This window comes from Oncorhynchus masou, chromosome 12, assembly GCF_036934945.1.
Source record: "Oncorhynchus masou masou isolate Uvic2021 chromosome 12, UVic_Omas_1.1, whole genome shotgun sequence".
NCBI lineage: Eukaryota > Metazoa > Chordata > Actinopteri > Salmoniformes > Salmonidae > Oncorhynchus > Oncorhynchus masou.
The window spans coordinates 11,969,665-11,991,900 of record NC_088223.1 but is presented as its reverse complement, the minus strand read 5'-3'; the positions used below and the strand labels follow the sequence as shown (position 1 = coordinate 11,991,900).

Genomic DNA, 22,236 nt, shown 5'->3' with positions numbered 1-22,236 from the left:
GGGAGGGAGAGAGGGAGAGAGAGGATAAGTTGTAGATAAATAGCTCTTGGATCAGGCTCTAGAAATGAGGTCATGAAAAATGTCAAATTCAGACATGAATCATAAGTAAACAATAGAAGGGTTAGCTAGATAGGACTGCTAGCTAGATAGGACTTCTAGCTAGATAGGGGCTGCTAGCTAGATAGGGGCTGCTAGATAGATAGGAGTTGCTTGCTAGCTAGGGGCTGCTAGAATTATTTTTTTTTAACCTTTATTTAACCAGGTAAGTCAGTTAAGAACAAATTCTTATTTTCAATGACGGCCTAGGAACAGTGGGTTAACTGCCTGTTCAGGGGCAGAACGACAGATGTGTACCTTGTCAGCTCGGGGGTTTGAACTTTCCGGTCACTAGTCCAACGCTCTAACCACTAGGCTACCCTGCCGCCCCAATAGATAGAACTGCTAGCTAGATAGGGACTGTTAGCTAGATAGGAGCTGCTAGCTAGATAGGACTGCTAGCTAGATATGACTGCTAGCTAGATAGGAGCTGCTAGCTAGATAGGAGCTGCTAGCTAGTTAGGACTGCTAGCTAGATAGGACTGCTAGCTAGGACTGCTTCCTAGCTAGGACTGTTAGCTAGATAGGAGCTGCTAGCTAGATAGGACTGCTAGCTAGATAGAACTGGGCTCACTGGGGCGGCTAGCTAGAAAGGACTGGGCTCACTGGGGGTGGCTAGCTAGATAGGGGATGCTAGCTAGATAGGAGCTGCTAGCTAGATAGGACTGCTAGCTAGGACTGTTAGCTAGATAGGAGCTGCTAGCTAGATAGGACTGCTAGCTAGGACTGCTAGCTAGATAGGACTGCTAGCTAGATAGGGGCTGCTAGCTAGATAGGGGCTGCTAGCTATGACTGCTAGCTAGATAGGAGCTGCTAGCTAGACAGGGCCGCTAGCTAGATATGACTGCTAGCTAGATATGACTGCTAGCTAGATAGGAGCTGCTAGCTAGATAGGACTGCTAGCTAGATAGAACTGCTAGCTAGGACTGCTAGCTAGATAGGAGCTGCTAGCTAGATAGGACTGGGCTCACTGGGGGCTGCTAGCTAGATAGGGGCTGTAATCCTGCCACTCGCGTGTTGAAGTTGGCATCTACATACCCCCTATATACTGTAGACTGGCCAGCTATGTAGACACAGTGGACCTAGGACACTCAGTCTCTGTCCGCTTGTACCCTTTCCCATCAAAGCGTAGACAGGTCAGCTCATATTTTTTTGTTGGCAGACACACACGCTAGTCATTTGTTGAATGACTGAAATGATGCTCTCTCATAGGCTGTTGCCAGGGTTGATGGACCAAGCCCCCTTGGGTGTCTGTGAATAGGAGCCAATCAGAGCAGCTGTAGAAGGTGGGCAGGGGCAGGGGGTGGCAGAGGACACACACCGGATTAGAGAGGTTAAATAAAGGAGGGATTAAACACCTGAGACTCATCTCTCTAGTGACAGGGACAGAGGGAGTGTGTGTGTGTGTGTGTGTGTGTGTGTGTGTGTGTGTGTGTGTGTGTGTGTGTGTGTGTGTGTGTGTGTGTGTGTGTGTGTGTGTGTGTGTGTGTGTGTGTGTGTGTGTGTGTGTGTGTGATTTAGAGAGTGGGAGTGTGACAGAGTTATAAATAGATGCATGATGAAATACACATCTTAGAATCAACTGGGGCGGCAGGGTAGCCTAGTGGTTAGAGTGTAGAGGCGGTAGGGTAGCCTAGTGGTTAGAGTGTAGGGGCGGCAGGGTAGCCTAGTGGTTAGAGTGTAGGGGCGGCAGGGTAGCCTAGTGGTTAGAGTGTAGGGGCGGCAGGTAGCCTAGTGGTTAGAGTGTAGGGACGGCAGGTAGCCTAGTGGTTAGAGTGTAGGGGCGGCAGGGTAGCCTAGTGGTTAGAGTGTAGGGGCGGCAGGTAGCCTAGTGGTTAGAGTGTAGGGCGGCAGGTAGCCTAGTGGTTAGAGTGTAGGGGCGGCAGGTAGCCTAGTGGTTAGAGTGTAGGGGCGGCAGGTAGCCTAGTGGTTAGAGTGTAGGGGCGGCAGGTAGCCTAGTGGTTAGAGTGTAGGGGCGGCAGGTAGCCTAGTGGTTAGAGTGTAGGGGCGGCAGGTAGCCTAGTGGTTAGAGTGTAGGGGCGGCAGGTAGCCTAGTGGTTAGAGTGTAGGGGCGGCAGGTAGCCTAGTGGTTAGAGTGTAGGGGCGGCAGGTAGCCTAGTGGTTAGAGTGTAGGGGCGGCAGGTAGCCTAGTGGTTAGAGCGTTGGACTGGTAACCGGAAGGTTGCAAGTTCAAACCCCCGAGCTGACAAGGTACAAATCTGTCGTTCTGCCCCTGAACAGGCAGTTAACCCACTGTTCCCAGGCCGTCATTGAAAATAAGAATTTGTTCTTAACTGACTTGCCTGGTTAAATAAAGGTAAAAAAAAAAATACCAGAACCTACTGGATTCTCCAATGACATTTAATGAACTACAGGACAAAATACAAACCCTCCAACCCAAAAATGCCTGTGGGGTTGATGGTATCCTACATGAAATGATAAAATATACAGAGCACAAATTCCAATTGGCTATACTAAAACTCCTTAATAACATCATCCTTAGCTCTGATATCTTCCCCGAGCAGGGATTAAACACCTGACACACTCATCTCTCTATCTACCCTACTCACAACTAGCTGACAGAGAAACTGTGTGTGTGTGTGTGTGAGTAGCAGTGTGTGATCAGTCTGATTTAGAGGTGGTGTGACAGAGTTATAAATAGAATCAATGTGACTTCTCCTCTGGCTTTAAAATCCTTGAGTGTGTGTGTGTGTGTTCTCTTTAAAATGTTCCTCTCATGTAGCCTGTATAACCCCGGCCTGCCCCGGTTCTTTGGCCTCTTCGAAAAGGGTTCTACATGGAACTCAAAAGGGTTCTACCTGTGTGTGTGTGTGTGTGTGTGTACCTGTCTGGCCACTCTCCTGGCCTCCCAGTAAGGTTTGGAGTCTTCTACAGCTCTGCCGATCCTCTTCACCTGCTCATCCAGCTTCACCGTGGCTTCCACCAGCACCGCGCGGAACCTCTGACGGCAGTCCTACAGACAGACAGACAGATAGACACACACACACCGTTAGTAAAACACCAACAAATCTCCAGGAACCTTATATGGGTCACATTCTATCCTGTTCTATTGTCACCATGACAACAGACAGAGTGTTAATCTATACACGGTGTCATGTTATATTGTCACCGTGACAACAGACAGGGTGTTCGTCAGAGTGTATTGACACTGTGTGAGTGTCTATGTAGCCATGTCTGCGCTGTTTTGTTTAGGAAAGTGTTTTCTCCACTCCATCCCGATTCACAGAACTGAGATAGTCAGGCTTTTTCCTCAAAAGAGCTGTGTCAAACTCAATACAACACGAACTCACTTAACCAAGCATGGTAACTTTACATGAATCTGATTCACAAAGTTGGCACCACACACACACACACACACACACACACACACACACACACACACACACACACACACACACACACACACACACACACACACACACACACACACCCAAGCATGACACACGACACACACACACACACACACCCAAGCATGACACACGACACACACACACACACACACACACACACACACACACACACACACACACCCAAGCATGACACACGACACACACACACACACACACACGACACACACACACACACACACACACACACACACACCCAGGCATGACACACGACACACACACACACACACCCAAGCATGACACACGACACACACACACACACACACGACACACACACACACACACCCAAGCATGACACACGACACAGACACACACACACACACACACACACACACACACACACACACACACACACACACCCAGGCATGACACACGACACACACACACACACACACACACACACACACACACACACACACCCCCAGTCTGCTAACAGGAACATGACCCCTATGCTGTTACATATCCGTGGAAATATTACAGGGGAGAATCCCTTTTCTCGGTTCCTGCGTCACAATGTCTAAAATTAGGGGCTGAGAACTGTCTCTCTCCCTGTCAAAGAGGAGTGTGTGTGTGTGTGTGTGTGTGTGTGTGTGTGTGTGTGTGTGTGTGTGTGTGTGTGTGTGTGTGTGTGTGTGTGTGTGTGTGTGTGTGTGTGTGGCGCCAACTTTGTGAATCAGATTATTGTAAAGTTACCACATGTCCCTGATTGTGATGGACAGTCCCACATTTTGTCCCGCCTCCAGTAAATAGTTTTTTTTCCTGTAGGCTACTAATCTGTTCCTCGAAATCATCCTGTTGTCCCGCATTTGGGTATCTTAAATGTGGTCACCCTAGATTTAAGGGCTGTAACACCTGCATCTTGTCCCCAGAAAGGGAGGGGGTAGGAAGAGAGGAGGAAAAATGGAGGGGAAAAGAGAGGGGGAGAGATGGAGGGGAGAAGAGAGGGGGAGATGGAAGGGAAAAGAGAGGGGGAGATGGAGGGGAGAAGAGAGGGGGAGATGGAGGGGAGAAGAGAGGGGGAGATGGAGGGGAGAAGAGAGGGGGAGATGGAAGGGAAAAGAGAGGGGGAGATGGAGGGGAGAAGAGAGGGGGAGATGGAGGGGAGAAGAGAGGGGGAGATGGAGGGGAGAAGAGAGGGGGAGATGGAGGGGAGAAGAGAGGGGGAGATGGAGGGGGAGAAGAGAGGGGGAGATGGAGGGGAGAAGAGAGGGGGAGATGGAAGGGAAAAGAGAGGGGGAGATGGAGGGAAAAGAGAGGGGGAGATGGAGGGGAGAAGAGAGGGGGAGATGGAGGGGAGAAGAGAGGGGGAGATGGAGGGGAGAAGAGAGGGGGAGATGGAGGGGAGAAGAGAGGGGGAGATGGAGGGGAGACGAGAGGGGGAGATGGAGGGGAGAAGAGAGGGGGAGATGGAGGGGAGAAGAGAGGGGGAGATGGAGGGGAGAAGAGAGGGGGAGATGGAGGGGAGAAGAGAGGGGGAGATGGAGGGGAGAAGAGAGGGGGAGATGGAGGGGAGAAGAGAGGGGGAGATGGAGGGGAGAAGAGAGGGGGAGAGATGGAGGGGAAAAGAGAGGGGGGGAGATGGAGGGGAGAAGAGAGAGGGGGAGATGGAGTGGAGAAGAGAGAGGGAGAGATGGAGGGGAAAAGAGAGGGGGAGAGATGGAGGGAAGAAGAGAGGGGGAGAGATGGAGGGAAGAAGAGAGGGGGAGAGAAGAGAGGGGGACAGATGGAGGGGAAAAGAGAGGAGGAGAGATGGAGGGGAGAAGAGAGGGGGAGAGATGGAGGGGAGAAGAGAGGGGGAGAGAAGAGAGGGGGACAGATGGAGGGGAGAAGAGAGGGGGACAGATGGAGGGGAAAAGAGAGGGGGAGAGATGGAGGGGAGAAGAGAGAGGGGGAGATGGAGTGGAGAAGAGAGGGGGACAGATGGAGGGGAAAAGAGAGGGGGAGAGATGGAGGGGAAAAGAGAGGGGGAGAGAAGATAGGGGGACAGATGGAGGGGAAAAGAGAGGGGGAGAGATGGAGGGGAGAAGATAGGGGGAGAGAAGAAAGGGAGAAGAGAGGGGGAGAGAGGGGGGAGAAGGGGGCATTAAGGGGAAACTAGCTTCCTGTGACATCGTCACACTTCCTCAATGGTTTCTGCGGTTTCACGTTTCAATCAAGTTTCACGTTTTAATGTCACATGCACAAGTACAGTGAAATGCCTTTCTTGCAAACTCTAACCCCAACAATACAATAATGAATAACAATATAACACAAAAAATAATAACACACAAGATATAACAACAAGAGGAACATGATAAAGTAATCATACTATATACAGGGTCAATCAGGTCCAGTGTCATATTGACAATGCGCAGGGATACTGGATCGATAGAGGTAGATATGTAGAGGGGTAAGGGGACAGGGATACTGGATCGATAGAGGTAGATATGTAGAGGGGTAAGGGGACAGGGATACTGGATCGATAGAGGTAGATATGTAGAGGGGTAAGGGGACAGGGATACTGGATCGATAGAGGTAGATATATAGAGGGGGAAGGGGACAGGGATACTGGATCGATAGAGGTAGATATGTAGAGGGGTAAGGGGACAGGGATACTGGATCGATAGAGGTAGATATGTAGAGGGGTAAGGGGACAGGGATACTGGATCGATAGAGGTAGATATGTAGAGGGGTAAAGGGACAGGGATACTGGATCGATAGAGGTAGATATGTAGAGGGGTAAGGGGACAGGGATACTGGATCGATAGAGGTAGATATGTAGAGGGGTAAAGGGACAGGGATACTGGATCGATAGAGGTAGATATATAGAGGGGTAAGGGGACAGGGATACTGGATCGATAGAGGTAGATATATAGAGGGGTAAGGGGACAGGGATACTGGATCGATAGAGGTAGATATGTAGAGGGGTAAGGGGACAGGGATACTGGATCGATAGAGGTAGATATGTAGAGGGGTAAGGGGACAGGGATACTGGATCGATAGAGGTAGATATGTAGAGGGGTAAGGGGACAGGGATACTGGATCGATAGAGGTAGATATGTAGAGGGGTAAGGGGACAGGGATACTGGATCGATAGAGGTAGATATATAGAGGGGTAAGGGGACAGGGATACTGGATCGATAGAGGTAGATATATAGAGGGGTAAGGGGACAGGGATACTGGATCGATAGAGGTAGATATATAGAGGGGTAAGGGGACAGGGATACTGGATCGATAGAGGTAGATATATAGAGGGGTAAGGGGACAGGGATACTGGAGTGATGGTGGTAGATATGTATAGAGGTAAGGGGACTATATACAGGGTCACTACCACATTAACAATGTACAGGGATACTGGAGTGATGGAGGTAGATATGTATAGTGGAGTGATGGAGGTAGATATGATATAGTGGAGTGATGGAGGTAGATATGTATAGTGGAGTGATGGAGGTAGATATGTATAGTGGGAGTGATGGAGGTAGATATGTATAGTGGAGTGATGGAGGTAGATATGTATAGTGGGAGTGATGGAGGTTGATATGTATAGTGGAGTGATGGAGGTAGATATGATATAGTGGAGTGATGGAGGTAGATATGTATAGTGGAGTGATGGAGGTAGATATGTATAGTGGGAGTGATGGAGGTAGATATGTATAGTGGAGTGATGGAGGTAGATATGTATAGTGGAGTGATGGATGTCGATATGTATAGTGGAGTGATGGAGGTAGATATGTATAGTGGAGTGATGGAGGTAGATATGTATAGTGGAGTGATGGAGGTAGATATGTATAGTGGGAGTGATGGAGGTAGATATGTATAGTGGAGTGATGGAGGTAGATATGTATAGTGGAGTGATGGAGGTAGATATGTATAGGGGAGTGATGGAGGTAGATATGTATAGTGGGAGTGATGGAGGTAGATATGTATAGTGGAGTGATGGAGGTAGATATGATATAGTGGAGTGATGGAGGTAGATATGATATAGTGGATTGATGGAGGTAGATATGTATAGTGGAGTGATGGATGTAGATATGTATAGTGGAGTGATGGAGGTAGATATGTATAGTGGGAGTGATGGAGGTAGATATGTATAGTGGAGTGATGGTGGTAGATATGTATAGTGGGAGTGATGGAGGTAGATATGTATAGTGGGAGTGATGGAGGTAGATATGTATAGTGGAGTGATGGAGGTAGATATGTATAGTGGGAGTGATGGAGGTAGATATGTATAGTGGGAGTGATGGAGGTAGATATGTATAGTGGAGTGATGGAGGTAGATATGTATAGTGGGAGTGATGGAGGTAGATATGTATAGTGGAGTGATGGAGGTAGATATGTATAGTGGGAGTGATGGAGGTAGATATGTATAGTGGAGTGATGGAGGTAGATATGTATAGTGGGAGTGATGGAGGTAGATATGTATAGGGGAGTGATGGAGGTAGATATGTATAGTGGGAGTGATGGAGGTAGATATGTATAGTGGAGTGATGGAGGTAGATATGTATAGTGGGAGTGATGGAGGTAGATATGTATAGTGGGAGTGATGGAGGTAGATATGTATAGTGGAGTGATGGAGGTAGATATGTATAGTGGGAGTGATGGAGGTAGATATGTATAGTGGAGTGATGGAGGTAGATATGTATAGTGGGAGTGATGGAGGTAGATATGTATAGTGGAGTGATGGAGGTAGATATGTATAGTGGGAGTGATGGAGGTAGATATGTATAGTGGAGTGATGGAGGTAGATATGTATAGTGGGAGTGATGGAGGTAGATATGTATAGTGGAGTGATGGAGGTAGATATGTATAGTGGGAGTGATGGAGGTAGATATGTATAGTGGAGTGATGGAGGTAGATATGATATAGTGGAGTGATGGAGGTAGATATGTATAGGGGAGTGATGGAGGTAGATATGTATAGTGGGAGTGATGGAGGTAGATATGTATAGTGGAGTGATGGAGGTAGATATGATATAGTGGAGTGATGGAGGTAGATATGATATAGTGGAGTGATGGAGGTAGATATGTATAGTGGAGTGATGGATGTAGATCTGTATAGTGGAGTGATGGAGGTAGATATGATATAGTGGAGTGATGGAGGTAGATATGATATAGTGGAGTGATGGAGGTAGATATGTATAGTGGGAGTGATGGAGGTAGATATGTATAGTGGAGTGATGGAGGTAGATATGTGTAGTGGGAGTGATGGAGGTAGATATGTATAGTGGAGTGATGGAGGTAGATATGTATAGTGGAGTGATGGAGGTAGATATGTATAGTGGAGTGATGGAGGTAGATATGTATAGCAGAGTGATGGAGGTAGATATGTATAGTGGGAGTGATGGAGGTAGATATGTATAGTGGAATGATGGAGGTAGATATGTATAGGAGACAGGGATACTGGAGTGATGGAGGTAGATATGTATAGTGGAGTGATGGAGGTAGATATGTGTAGTGGGAGTGATGGAGGTAGATATGTATAGTGGAGTGATGGAGGTAGATATGTAAGGTGAATAGGCATCAGGATATATGATAAACAGAGTAGCAGCAGCGTATATGATGATTGTATGTGAGTGGGTGTGTGTGTGCAGAGTCAGTGTCAATGTATGTTCCTATTATGTGTGTGTGTTGAGCGAATGATGGAGTGAGTGTTTGTATGTGTGTGAGTGTGTAGGGCCCTGTGAGTGTGTAGGGCCCTGTGAGTGTGTAGGGCCCTGTGAGTGTGTAGGGCCCTGTGAGTGTGTAGGGCCCTGTGAGTGTGTATTGAGACAGTGCAAAAATACAAAGGTCAACCCCAGATAGTCCATGAAGCCATTTTGTTAGCTAATTAGTTAGCTATTTAGTTCTATTTAGTTAGCTATTTATTTCTATTTAGTTAGCTATTTAGTTATATTTAGTTAGCTATTTAGTTCTATTTAGTTAGCTATTTAGTTCTATTTAGTTAGCTATTTAGTTCTATTTAGTTAGCTATTTAGTTTTATTTAGTTAGCTATTTTGTTAGCTATTTCATTTTATTTAGTTAGCTATTTAGTTCTATTTAGTTAGCTATTTCGTTCTATTTAGTTAGCGATTTCGTTCTATTTAGTTAGCTATTTAGTTCTATTTAGTTAGCTATTAAGTTCTATTTAGTTAGCTATTTAGTTAGCTATTTAGTTAGATATTTAGTTAGCTATTTAGTTAGCTATTTAGTAGTCTCATGGCATGGGGATAGAAGCTGTTCAGGAGCCTGTTTTGGTGTCAGACTTGATGCAACGTCACCATTTGCCGTGCGGAAGCAGAGAAAGCAATCTATGGGTTGGTTGGAGTCTTTAATGATTTTCTTGGTCTTCCTTTCACACCTCCTGATATAGAGAGGTCCTAGATGGCAAGGAGCTCGTCCCCGGTGATGTACTGGGCTGTCCGCACCACACTCTGTAGCTCCATGCTATCCAGAGCGGTACTATTCCCATACCAAGCGGTGTTGCAGCCAGTCAAGGCTCTCAGCCGTACAGCTGTAGAACGTTTTTGAGGATTTGAAGGGCCCATGCCAAACCTTTTCAACCTCCTGAGGGGGAAAAGGTGGTGCCGGGCCTTCTTCACAACTATGCTTGTTTGTGTAGACCATTTTAAGTTCTTAGTGATTTGGACACAGAGGAACTAACTATTTAGCAGTCTCATGGCTTGGGGGTAGAAGCTGTTCAGGGTCCTGTTGGTTCCAGACTTGGTGCATCGGTACCAATATTCCTTGTGGTAGCAGAGAGAACTGCCTGATTTGGTAGCTGGAGTCCTTGACACTTTTTAGGGCCTTGCTCTTTTTAGGGCCTTGCTCTTTTTAGGGCCTTGCTCTTTTTAGGGCCTTGCTCTTTTTAGGGCCTTGCTTTCTACCTGCTCCACTGCAGCCCCGTCGATGTGGATGGGGGTGTGCTCGACCCTCTGTTTCCTGTAGTCCACGATCAGCTCATTGGTCTTACTGACGTTGAGGGAGAGGTTGTTGTCCTGGCACCACACTGTCAGGTCATTGACCTCCTCCCTATAGGCTGTCTCATCATTGTCAGTGATCAGGCCTTACCACCGTAGTGTCGTCAGCAAACTTAATGATGGCGTTGGAATCGAGATCTGGCCACGCAGTCTTGGGTGGATAGGGAGTACAGGAGGGGACTAAACGCGCATCCCTGTGGGACCCCCGTGTTGAGGGTCAGCGTGGCGAGGGGATGTTGCCTACCCTCACCACCTGGGGTCGGCTCATCAGGAAGTGCAGGATCCAGTTTCAGAGGGAGGGGTTCAGTCCCATGATCCTAAACTTGGTGACGAGCTTGGAGGGGACAATGGTGTTGATCGCTGAGCTGTAGTCAATGAACAGCATTCTCACATAGGTGTTCCTCATATCTAGGTGGGTGAGGACAGTGTGGAGTACAATTGAGATTGCATCGTCTGTGGATCTCTTGGGGCGGTTATGCAAGTTGGAGTGGGTCCAGGATGTCTGGGACGATGAAGTGGATGTGTGCCATAACCAGCCTCTCAAAACACTTCCTGGGTGACGGAGGTATGAGGTATCTGTGACATCCACTGAAGAGCAATGTTTACAATAAACATGCTGACAGTTTGTCTCTCTGGAAAAGAACACCTATTAAATCAGTGATCTGAAACATGTTTAACCCAATACTGACCAATGAACTCCTGATGTTGAAACGGAGCTTCCTGAAGTTGTTTTTGTGTTCCACCAAGCCAATATCTCGAACCACAGTCCCTGACCCCTGGCCCCTGACCCCTGGTCCCTGACCCCTGGTCCCTGTCCCCTGGCCCCTGACCCCTGGTCCCTGTCCCCTGACCCCTGGTCCCTGTCCCCTGTTCCCTGACCGCCGTCCCCTGGCCCCTGACCCCTGTCCCCTGGTCCCTGTCCCCTGTCCCCTGGTCCCCTGACCCCTGGCCCCTGTCCCCCTGACCCCTAGCCCCTGACCCAGTCTTAAAACAGGACCCAACAATACTGTGCTTCCTAACAGTAATCCAAATGTCTTTCTAATAGCTGCTGCTCAGAGAGAGAGAGTAGACCTAGGGTTTAAAGGTCAGACGGCAAGACAGAGAGAGAGAGTAGACCTAGGGTTTAAAGGTCAGATGGCAAGACAGAGTGAGAGAGTAGACCTAGGGTTTAAAGGTCAGACGGCAAGACAGAGTGAGAGAGTAGACCTAGGGTTTAAAGGTCAGACGGCAAGACAGAGTGAGAGAGTAGACCTAGGGTTTAAAGGTCAGATGGCAAGACAGAGTGAGAGAGTAGACCTAGGGTTTAAAGGTCAGACGGTAAGACAGAGTGAGAGAGTAGACCTAGGGTTTAATGGTCAGACAGCAAGACAGAGTGAGAGAGAGGCCACACAGGCCCGTCTACCCTACAGGGGGATCTAGGGGGGCTCAGAGTCACCTTTTGTTAATAACGTAAACAACTTGACATACTTCGCATACCTTCCTTTCAGCCATTCTCTTTCTCTGAATTAGCTTCCTGGAAATATACAACAACATAATATATGTGTATAATACAGGTATTACATGTGTATGTGTATAACAAGATTTTCTTCCTGAAATACAAGGAATATGCTGACGTTTACCCCAAGTACTCAACCTTTTCAGTAAACTGGCTCTCTTCTTCTCTCTCTCTCCCTCTCCCCCTTCTCTCTCTCCCTCTTCCCTCTCTCCCCCTACCCTCTCTCCCTCTTCCCTCTCTCCCCCTACCCTCTCTCCCTCTTCCCTCTCTCCCCCTACCCTCTCTCCCTCTTCCCTCTCTCCCTCTTCCCTCTCTCCCTCTTCCCTCTCTCCCTCTTCCCTCTCTCCCTCTCTCCCTCTTCCCTCTTTCCCTCTCTCCCCTTCCCTCTCTCCCTCTTCCCTCTCTCTCCCTCTCCCCCTTCTCTCTCTCCCTCTTCCCTCTCTCCCCCTACCCTCTCTCCCTCTTCCCTCTCTCCCCCTACCCTCTCTCCCTCTTCCCTCTCTCCCCCTACCCTCTCTCCCTCTTCCCTCTCTCCCTCTTCCCTCTCTCCCTCTCTCCCTCTTCCCTCTTTCCCTCTCTCCCCTTCCCTCTCTCCCTCTTCCCTCTCTCTCCCTCTCCCCCTTCTCTCTCTCCCTCTTCCCTCTCTCCCCCTACCCTCTCTCCCTCTCTCCCCCTTCCTCCCCCTTCCCTCTCTCCCTCTTCCCTCTCTCCCCCTTTCCTCTCTCCCTCTCTCCCCCTTCCTCCCCTTCCTCCCCCTTCCCTCTCTCCCTCTTCCCTCTCTCCCTCTCTCCCCCTTCCCTCTCCCTCTTTCCCCCTCTCTAGCATATTTCAAATCAAATCAAATCACATTTTATCTGGTCACATGCACAAGCCCTTAACCAACAATGCGGTTTTAAGAAAAATACATGTTAAGTAAAAAATAAGAAATTAAAGTAACAAATAATTACAGAGCAGCCATAAATAACAATAGCGAGGCTATAAACAGGGGGTACTGGTACAGAGTCAATGTGCGGGGGCACCGGTTAATCGAGGTAATTGAGGTAATATGTACATGTAAGTAGAGTTAAAGGGACTATGCATAGATAATAAACAGAGAGTAGCAGCAGTGTAAAAGGGGGGGGGGTCAACACAAATAGTCTGGGTAGCCATTTGATTAGCTATTCAGGAGTCTTATGGCTTTGGGGGTAGAAGCTGTTGAGAAGACTTCTGGAACGAGACTTGGCTATTCTAGACTATTTCCAACGAAACCCAGAATAGGAGAGGAGGTGGTTTAGAGGAGGAAAAGAGCGTATTTTTAATGTAACCCAGAAGAGGAGAGGAGGTGGTTTAGAGGAGGAAAAGAGCGTATTTGTAATGTAACCCAGAAGAGGAGAGGAGGTGGTTTAGAGGAGGAAAAGAGCGTATTTGTAATGTAACCCAGAATAGGAGAGGAGGTGGTTTAGAGGAGGAAAAGAGTGTATTTGTAATGTAACCCAGAAGAGGAGAGGAGGTGGTTTAGAGGAGGAAAAGAGCGTATTTGTAATGTAACCCAGAAGAGGAGAGGAGGTGGTTTAGAGGAGGAAAAGTGTGTATTTGTAATGTAACCAAGAAGAGGAGAGGAGGTTGTTTAGAGGAGGAAAAGAGTGTATTTGTAATGTAACCCAGAAGAGGAGAGGAGAGGAGGTGGTTTAGAGGAGGAAAAGAGCGTATTTGTAATGTAACCCAGAAGAGGAGATGGTTTAAGGGGTAAATGAAGATGTCAGATTTGGGATTGGCTGCTATTTGATTTGATTGGAATGAAAGGCTTTGGGCCAGTAACAGAAAGGGTCACTGGTTGGAATAGCCAAGAAAGTGACAAGTCTGTTCTTGTCACAGACGCACACAGGCCCACCTCCAGCTCCGTCTCCCAGCGGTTGATGTCCTCTGTAGACTGGTTCAACTTGTCCAACTCCCCCTGTTTACACACAACACACAGGAGACAGGGAGGAGGCAAGGAGGGAAGGATAGAAGAGAGAAAAATGAAGAAGGAAAAGAGAGAAGATAGAGAGCAAAAAGAAAGTGTTGCAGAATTACATGAAATGTGTTTATAAAAGGCCAAAATGCTCCTGTGCTGAGAAAGGACAAGGAATCTGATCTAGCCTATATAGGTATCTGATCTAGCCTATATAGGTATCTGATCTAGCCTATATAGGTATCTGATCTAGCCTATATAGGTATCTGATCTAGCCTATATAGGTATCTGATCTAGCCTATATAGGTATCTGATCTAGCCTATATGGGTATCTGATCTAGCCTATATAGGTATCTGATCTAGCCTATATAGGTATCTGATCTAGCCTATATAGGTATCTGATCTAGCCTATATAGGAATCTGATCTAGCCTATATAGGTATCTGATCTAGCCTATATAGGTATCTGATCTAGCCTATATAGGTATCTGATCTAGCCTATATAGGTATCTGATCTAGCCTATATGGGTATCTGATCTAGCCTATATGGGTATCTGATCTAGCCTATATAGGTATCTGATCTAGCCTATATAGGTATCTGATCTAGCCTATATAGGTATCTGATCTAGCCTATATAGGTATCTGATCTAGCCTATATAGGAATCTGATCTAGCCTATATGGGTATCTGATCTAGCCTATATAGGTATCTGATCTAGCCTATATAGGTATCTGATCTAGCCTAAATAGGTTTCTGATCTAGCCTATATAGGTATCTGATCTAGCCTATATAGGTATCTGACCTAGCCTATATAGGTATCTGATCTAGCCTATATAGGTATCTGATCTAGCCTATATAGGTATCTGATCTAGCCTATATAGGTATCTAATCTAGCCTATAGCCTAGGTCTACGCCACTATGCACTGCATTGAACATTCCATTTTGTGAATAGTGATTGTTATATTGTTGTTTTAAATTACGACTATCCCAATCTAATCATTGCATTAGGAATAGTAGGCTATCTTACACATAGTACCAGTCAAAAGTTTGGACACCTACTCATTCAAGGGTTTTTCTTTATTTTTACTATTTTCTACCTTGTAGAAAAATACTGAAGCCATCAAAACTATGAAATAACACATATGGAATCATGTAATAACCCCCCCAAAAAAGTGTTAAACAAATCAAAATATATTTTATATATATATATATTTTATATATATATATATATATATATATATATATTTTATATATGTGATACTTCAAAGTAGCCACCCTGTGCCTTGATCACAGCTTTGCACACTCTTGGCATTCTCTCAACCAGCTTCATGAGGTAGTCACGGAAAGCAATGGATTGCCATTGACTAGTGATGTATATATTGAATTTAAATGTTGATTAGCTGGGCATACTGGGCAATATGGATGCACATCCCTCAGTAAATAATAACCATCAAGTATTCAACTAAGCCACAGTATAAATAATATTTTATATTTCAAAATGTATAAAAGGAAATCTGGGGGAGCCATTTTGAATGGCGCTGATGCAGCCAATAAAATTAATAAAAGTATTGTCATCTATAATTTACAGGTGCTATACTTGTCAGTAGAGGAGATGCTGGATAATCAACCAGTACAAGCACAGACTCAGTTGATCCACATCCAGCCTCAGCAAATACTAACACAGACCCAATACAGTCGTCTTCAGCAAATACTAACACAGACCCAATACAGTCGTCTTCAGCAAATACTAACACAGGCCCAATACAGTCGTCTTCAGCAAATACTAACACAGACCCAATACAGTCGTCTTCAGCAAATACTAACACAGACCCAATACAGTCTTCTTCAGCAAATACTAACACAGACCCAATACAGTCGTCTTCAGCAAATACTCACACAGACCCAATACAGTCTTCTTCAGCAAATACTAACACAGACCCAATACAGTCATCTTCAGCAAGCACACAGACCCAGGTGAAGTGCAGGCAGCCTCAGCCAGTACTAGTATAACCAGAGGTGTACAGCCAGCATCAGATACCAGCAGCTCAGACCCTAATAGAACAGTTGCTGCTCCACCAAATGACCCAGCAGATTGGCCCCCAGTCTTAACAGACTTTATGAGGACTGAGTTGGTGCGCGGACGTCCATTCAAATCAGGACTGGATTTCTCTGACCCAAAGAGAAGTCTAGAAGAGGTTTCCTTCAGGCTTATTACAGAGACAGGTGGCTAAATGGGGAAAAGTTTACCAAGAGCTGGCTAAATGGGGAAAAGATGACCAGGAGATGGCTAAATGGGGAAAAGATGACCAGGAGATGGCTAAATGGGGAAAAGATGACCAGGAGCTGGCTAAATGGGGAAAAGATGACCAGGAGATGGCTAAATGGGGAAAAGATGACCAGGAGCTGGCTAAATGGGGAAAAGATGACCAGGAGCTGTCTAAATGGGGAAAAGATGACCAGGAGCTGGCTAAATGGAGAAAAGATGACCAGGAGCTGTCTAAATGGGGAAAAGATGACCAGGAGCTGTCTAAATGGGGAAAAGATGACCAGGAGCTGGCTAAATGGGGGAAAGTTTACCAGGAGCTGGCTAAATGGGGGAAAGTTTACCAGGAGCTGGCTAAATGGGGGAAAGTTTACCAGGAGCTGGCTAAATGGGGGAAAGTTTACCAGGAGCTGGCTAAATGGGGAAAAGATGACCAGGAGATGGCTAAATGGGGAAAAGATGACCAGGAGCTGGCTAAATGGGGAAAAGATGACCAGGAGATGGCTAAATGGGGAAAAGATGACCAGGAGCTGGCTAAATGGGGAAAAGATGACCAGGAGCTGTCTAAATGGGGAAAAGATGACCAGGAGCTGGCTAAATGGAGAAAAGATGACCAGGAGCTGTCTAAATGGGGAAAAGATGACCAGGAGCTGTCTAAATGGGGAAAAGATGACCAGGAGCTGGCTAAATGGGGGAAAGTTTACCAGGAGCTGGCTAAATGGGGGAAAGTTTACCAGGAGCTGGCTAAATGGGGGAAAGTTTACCAGGAGCTGGCTAAATGGGGGAAAGTTTACCAGGAGCTGGCTAAATGGGGAAAAGATGACCAGGAGCTGGCTAAATGGGGGAAAGATGACCAGGAGCTGGCTAAATGGGGGAAAGTTTACCAGGAGCTGGCTTTCATAATCAATCAAAAACAACACTGTCTATTGTTTTTGCTGTAAGCTCTTTTCTACAGAAGACTACAACATAATAAATGAAGGCGTGAATGACCGGTCAAATATCAACGCCGTTCTGAAACACCACGAGGGTCGTCCTGAACACACAGATAATATGATTAAGTGGAGAGAACTTGATCTGCTCCTAAATCGGGGACAGAGTCTGGAGCAGATATTTATTTTAAACTGCACTGTCGGTTAGGGGCTTGTAAGTGAGCATCACACTGAAAGGTGTATTCGGCGCATGTGACTAATAACATTTGATTTGATTTGATACAAATGACAATTTTGTAGTCTGAAAGAAAGAGATGGCGGGATGCCCTTACACGTTTAATAAGTATCACCCAGTCCCTGGCTGATAGAAACCTAGCATTCAGGGGTTCATCAGACAAACTCTTCCAACCAGATAACGGAAACTTCCTAGAAGACGTTGAATTACTGGCAAAATGTAACCCAGTTATGCAAAATCATCTCAGCAAAAATTAAAAATGGAGAGACACGTACTCATTACCTTGGGAAGCGCACACAGAATGAGCTGATACAGATTGTGAGTGACAAGATTCTAGAAGCAATAGTGACTCAAGTAAGAGACTCAAAGTACTTCCCCATTATCTTGGACTGTACACCTGACATTAGTCACCAAGAGCAAATGTCCATTATTCTGAGAAGCTTGGCTTTAAAAAGAAAGCCAGAGATCAAGGAGCACTTCCTCGACTTTGTGAATGTTGAGGTTACAACAGGCTTGAATCTGTCCACTGTCATCTTAGATAAGCTGAACGAGCTGAAGATTCCATTTAAAGATCGCAGAGGGCAAGCTTATGATAATGGGGTCAACATGAAGGGCAAGCACCAAGGGGTACAAGCCAGACTGCTCCAAAAACATCCCAGAGCCGTGTTCATCCCATGTGGTGCACATACTCTAAACCTTGTCATGCAGATGCTGCCAAATCTTCAAAAGATGCAGTTGGGTTTTTTGGACACGTGTAAAAGCTCTTCACCTTCTTTTCATCTGGCACACAAAGATGGAGTGTTTTGAAGAAACACCTGAACATAACTGTGAAGTCATGGAGTGACACAAGATGGGAGAGTAGGCTTCAAAGTGTTCATGCAATCAGGTATCTGTCAGATCCTTTTTATTCTCTATTTTGGTTAGGTCAGGGTGTGACTAGGGTGGGCAATCTATGTGTTCTATTTCTTTGTTGGCCAGGTATGTTTCCCAATCAGAGTCTATCGTTGTCTCTGATTGGGGATCATACTTAGGCAGCCTGTTTTCCACCTGAGTTTGTGGGATCTTGTTTTTGCACAGTAGCTGTATAGCCCTGCAGAACTTTATGTTCGGTGTTGTATTTTTTTAATAATTTTTTTTTAGTGTTAATTTGAAATAAAAGTAAGAAGTTCACCAACCATGATGCAACTTGGTCTAATTCATCTCTAAACAATCGTAACAGTATCAGGCTTCTGAGGCTCGGGAGGCGTTCCTGGAAGCCAGACAGACGATCAACGATCCTGTGGTCAAAGTGGAGGCACAAGCACTTGCAGAGGAAGTTGGATCCTACCGCTTCTTGATTTGCTGTGTCGTATGGTGTGAGATACTGACAATGACAAACAAGGTGAACAAGCTCCTCCAATCCGCCTCAATGCAGTCGAATATCATAGTGAATTTAATCTCAAATGCAAAGGCCTCCCTCACTACATACTGGGAAAGTTGATTCTCTGAGGCCCAGAGAGCAGCCAAAGGCATTTGTGAAGAAATGAATGTGAAGGCTGTTCTGAAAGAGAAGAGACTGAGTCGTTTTGAGCTATGAGGCTCCTGATGAACCACTGACTGACGCACTGAAAAACCTTCAAGTCGACGACTTCAACATTGTGGTCGACTCTGCTGCGACATCCATGGATGAGAGATTTGAAACACTCAACCGTGTGAAAACCAAATATGGAGCACTGCCTCTCAAATGTCCAGGGAATCTTTTAAAGGCTCACTGCATGGAAGTTGAAAACACTCTTAACCTTCAGAGATGACTGTGACATCAGTGGAATGGATCTGGAACACGAGATTCAAAATTTAACTGATCTGCCATCAGACAAGATGGCTGCCTTTGAGCTGCTTTCCTATCTCTGTGAGAACAACCTGGAGGAACTCTCTCCTAACCTCTGGATGGCCCTAAGAACTGCAGTCATCCTACCAGTAACAGTAGCATCAGCAGAGAGGAGATTTTCAAAATGAAAGCTCATCGAAAGCTATCTGAGGTCTTCCATGTCACAGGAACGTTTGAGTGGTCTGGCCATCGGGAGCATAAATCATAACGTGGGGAAACATGTCCTACGATGACATCATTGTGGTGATTTTTGCCTCAAGAAAGTACAGAAGGGGAATATGTTGATGGTAAGATTTTAATTCAAATGTTTACACACTTAGTAACATGTAAGATTCTATGGCAGAAGTGCATTTGTGTAGATGACTGCTTAACTACGTGACATAGGTTCTCCATTTCTTCCAGACAGACCCATGCTGATGCTGGAAATGCCCAGACTGTAGAGGGAACCAACGTGAATCACACAGCTGTAGCGGTTTTGCTTTACTATTTTGAGACGTATCGCTGCAGTCATGGCCTATAGGCTTATGTTTACATTGTATAGACAATGATAATTGTATATTATTGTGAGGACTGGACTAATTACCAGGCAGCAGAGCCAAAGCTCTGTTTTATATTTTATTATTTTCTACATTTTATATTCTACAATTTCTTATTTATGTTAATATTCACTTAAGATTCTATAGAAAATATTATATTCAATGAATATTGTTGTTTTATACCTCATTCTGTTCTGTATAGGTCTACTTATTCTTAGACCGACAGACGGTCAAACTGTTTTAAAGGAAGGAGGCTTGTAGTGGGAGCACTAGGGTATCAGGTGTGACTGTGTGGCAATGGCAAATTGTTTACATTGCTCACGGGTCAGGTAGGAGGGCCCCTTAGGAGAATTTTGCTTAGGGCCCCAGAGAGGTCACGACCGGCTCTGGTAGGAACTCCTTCAAGATTGTTGGAAAAGCATTCCAGGTGAAGCTGGTTGAGAGAATGCCAAGAGTGTGCAAAGCTGTCATCAACACAAAGGATGCCTAATTTGAAGAATCTAAAATATAAACTACATTTTGATTTGTTTAACACTTTTTTGGTTACTACATGATTCCATATGTGTTATTTCATAGTCGTGATGTCTTCACTATTCCACAATGTAGAAAATATAAAGAAACCATTGAATGTACTTCTGCAAATGCGAGGATGCTTTATTATAAAGGTGCATTTTTGGGGGGTGAAAATGAGCTTTCCCAAACTTGAAACCCATGCGCAGCATATGTTAAAAGGTGATATGGCAAATCTTTACTAAGTCTAGTATTTTTTAAGACCACAGAGATCATATATGAAATGAAAAGGGATTATATATGTTTGGGTGTCTATCTAAAATTATAACTGTCGGCTAATCACTGTACCTGGATCCGGGGGTCAACCACTTCGTCCTCGGGAGATTCACACTCTTCCACTGGCTTGATTCCCTTCTCTAACTTCTCCATTTTGTGGGGGTTCTCAGAACCAGGGTCCTCCGTTAAACACAAAACAAGACCCCCACCGAGATGAGACTTTAGCGGCTAATTGAGTTCAGGCGGTCCGCCGCCTCTTTCTTCACAGGGAGAAGATTCGAGTGTATTCCGTTATAATAGAATAAACACACAGCAGGCTCGCAAACACACGAATATACTGCAGACGTCCGGGATAGACAGAAAACAGCAGGAAAGCGTGTCTGTTTGTAGCTCACCACTGAAATGAATCCCAACAGGCGGTTTTGCTGAAAGCAACCTTCCCGGACAGAGACAGCGACCGGGAGAGTGAGTGAGTTTAATGAGAGGAGAGAGCGCGAAACAACTGTGGAATGAGAGCTCGGATAAAACGAGAGTTGGGTTTAGTGCGTCCTCTGCTGACTACCAAGATGAATGCAGATGTAGTGCGAGTGACCCAGAGAGCACGGATTTGTTGTGTTATCATACAGGAGTAATGAACAAAAGACCTCAAGCTAAATATCTAATGTATGTACAAGTTGAGAATAAACCAGCTATGTAATAACGTTTATGTAAGGAGCTTGTTAGCATTTTGTTACAGAAGAACAACAGAATAGCTGATAGTTGTCTGTCAATGAACTGACATTATTTTCTGTATTTACTGATGAAACACCATCTGCAGCCTGCTGAAAAACACGCAGCCGTGTGATGAATGTCGGTGGTGGACGGACACAGTGTGGGTAACGGGTCACTTTATGTGTGTGTCCTACGTAACAACGCATTGGAGTGTTGTCACATTAATTGATGAGGTGTCACAGTTGGCTCATGCCAAACATACACACACGCGCGCACTAACACATAGGCAATACACATTTCATGAGGGGTCACAGCCTTCTCTCAATGTTCTCTGAACTGTATGGATGACACTGACAAATGCTGTGACGTGTATATCTACTCACCCCTGAATGAAATAAATACTAAAAAGAAACCTATGATCTCCAATTTTGAAATTCTATAAAATGTTGGTCGACGCACCTGTTCCTGAACGCATTGGGCACAATAACTCCATGGTTTAATTTAAGTCAAGACTAAGTTAATTCTACTTAAATTAATCAACTTTTTTTTGTTGTAAATGGCTTCCTGGCAAATTGCTTAACTCCAGATGAATTTGTTCTAGACTAGGGAGTCTCAGAGTAAGGTAATGTGAGGACTAACCATTTCATCTTTGTGAAGCCAAATTAGATGAACTATGTGTATTTCGTACTGACCTGAGGATGCTTTAAAGAACAGGGATGGGACACTAATACAAAAGCATTGATTGGAATTGGAGCAAGTAACCTGAACCAAACAATGGACGGAGGTCAAAGAAAACATTCAAAGAATTTTAATGACTTTGAAAAAAAAACTCTTGAAGCGAGTTGTGTCAAAACACCAAAACAAGAAAAAAGAATGCCTTTGTTACCTGGCGACAGTACACTCAGCACAGGACACAAACTCATTTGAGGTTGTTTATTATTTCGAAGCTTAAATTAAAAAATATATAATGTAGGATAAAAATCCCTGCAAGGTGAAGTCCCCATAAAGTAACATTCAGTCTAAAACAC

At 45.4% G+C, this 22,236-nt stretch overlaps 1 protein-coding gene across 2 annotated transcripts in view; it reads right to left on the bottom strand.

The window, feature by feature from the left end:
* The window catches only part of LOC135549553 (SH3 domain-binding protein 5-like), a 36,322-nt gene extending 15,359 nt beyond the window's left edge, over positions 1 to 20,963 (bottom strand). The window contains exons 1-3 of one of the 2 annotated variants that reach the window (XM_064979617.1): positions 20,570 to 20,963; positions 13,825 to 13,887; positions 2,942 to 3,070 (exon numbers count right to left, since the gene is read on the bottom strand). In XM_064979617.1, the coding sequence (XP_064835689.1) occupies positions 2,942 to 3,070; positions 13,825 to 13,887; positions 20,570 to 20,650 (273 nt within the window). In that variant the 5' untranslated portion in view covers positions 20,651 to 20,963. The remainder of the gene's footprint in view (positions 1 to 2,941; positions 3,071 to 13,824; positions 13,888 to 20,569) is intronic. The other variant, XM_064979618.1, reaches the window with a different exon arrangement.
* Between the last annotated feature and the right edge of the window lie 1,273 nt (positions 20,964 to 22,236).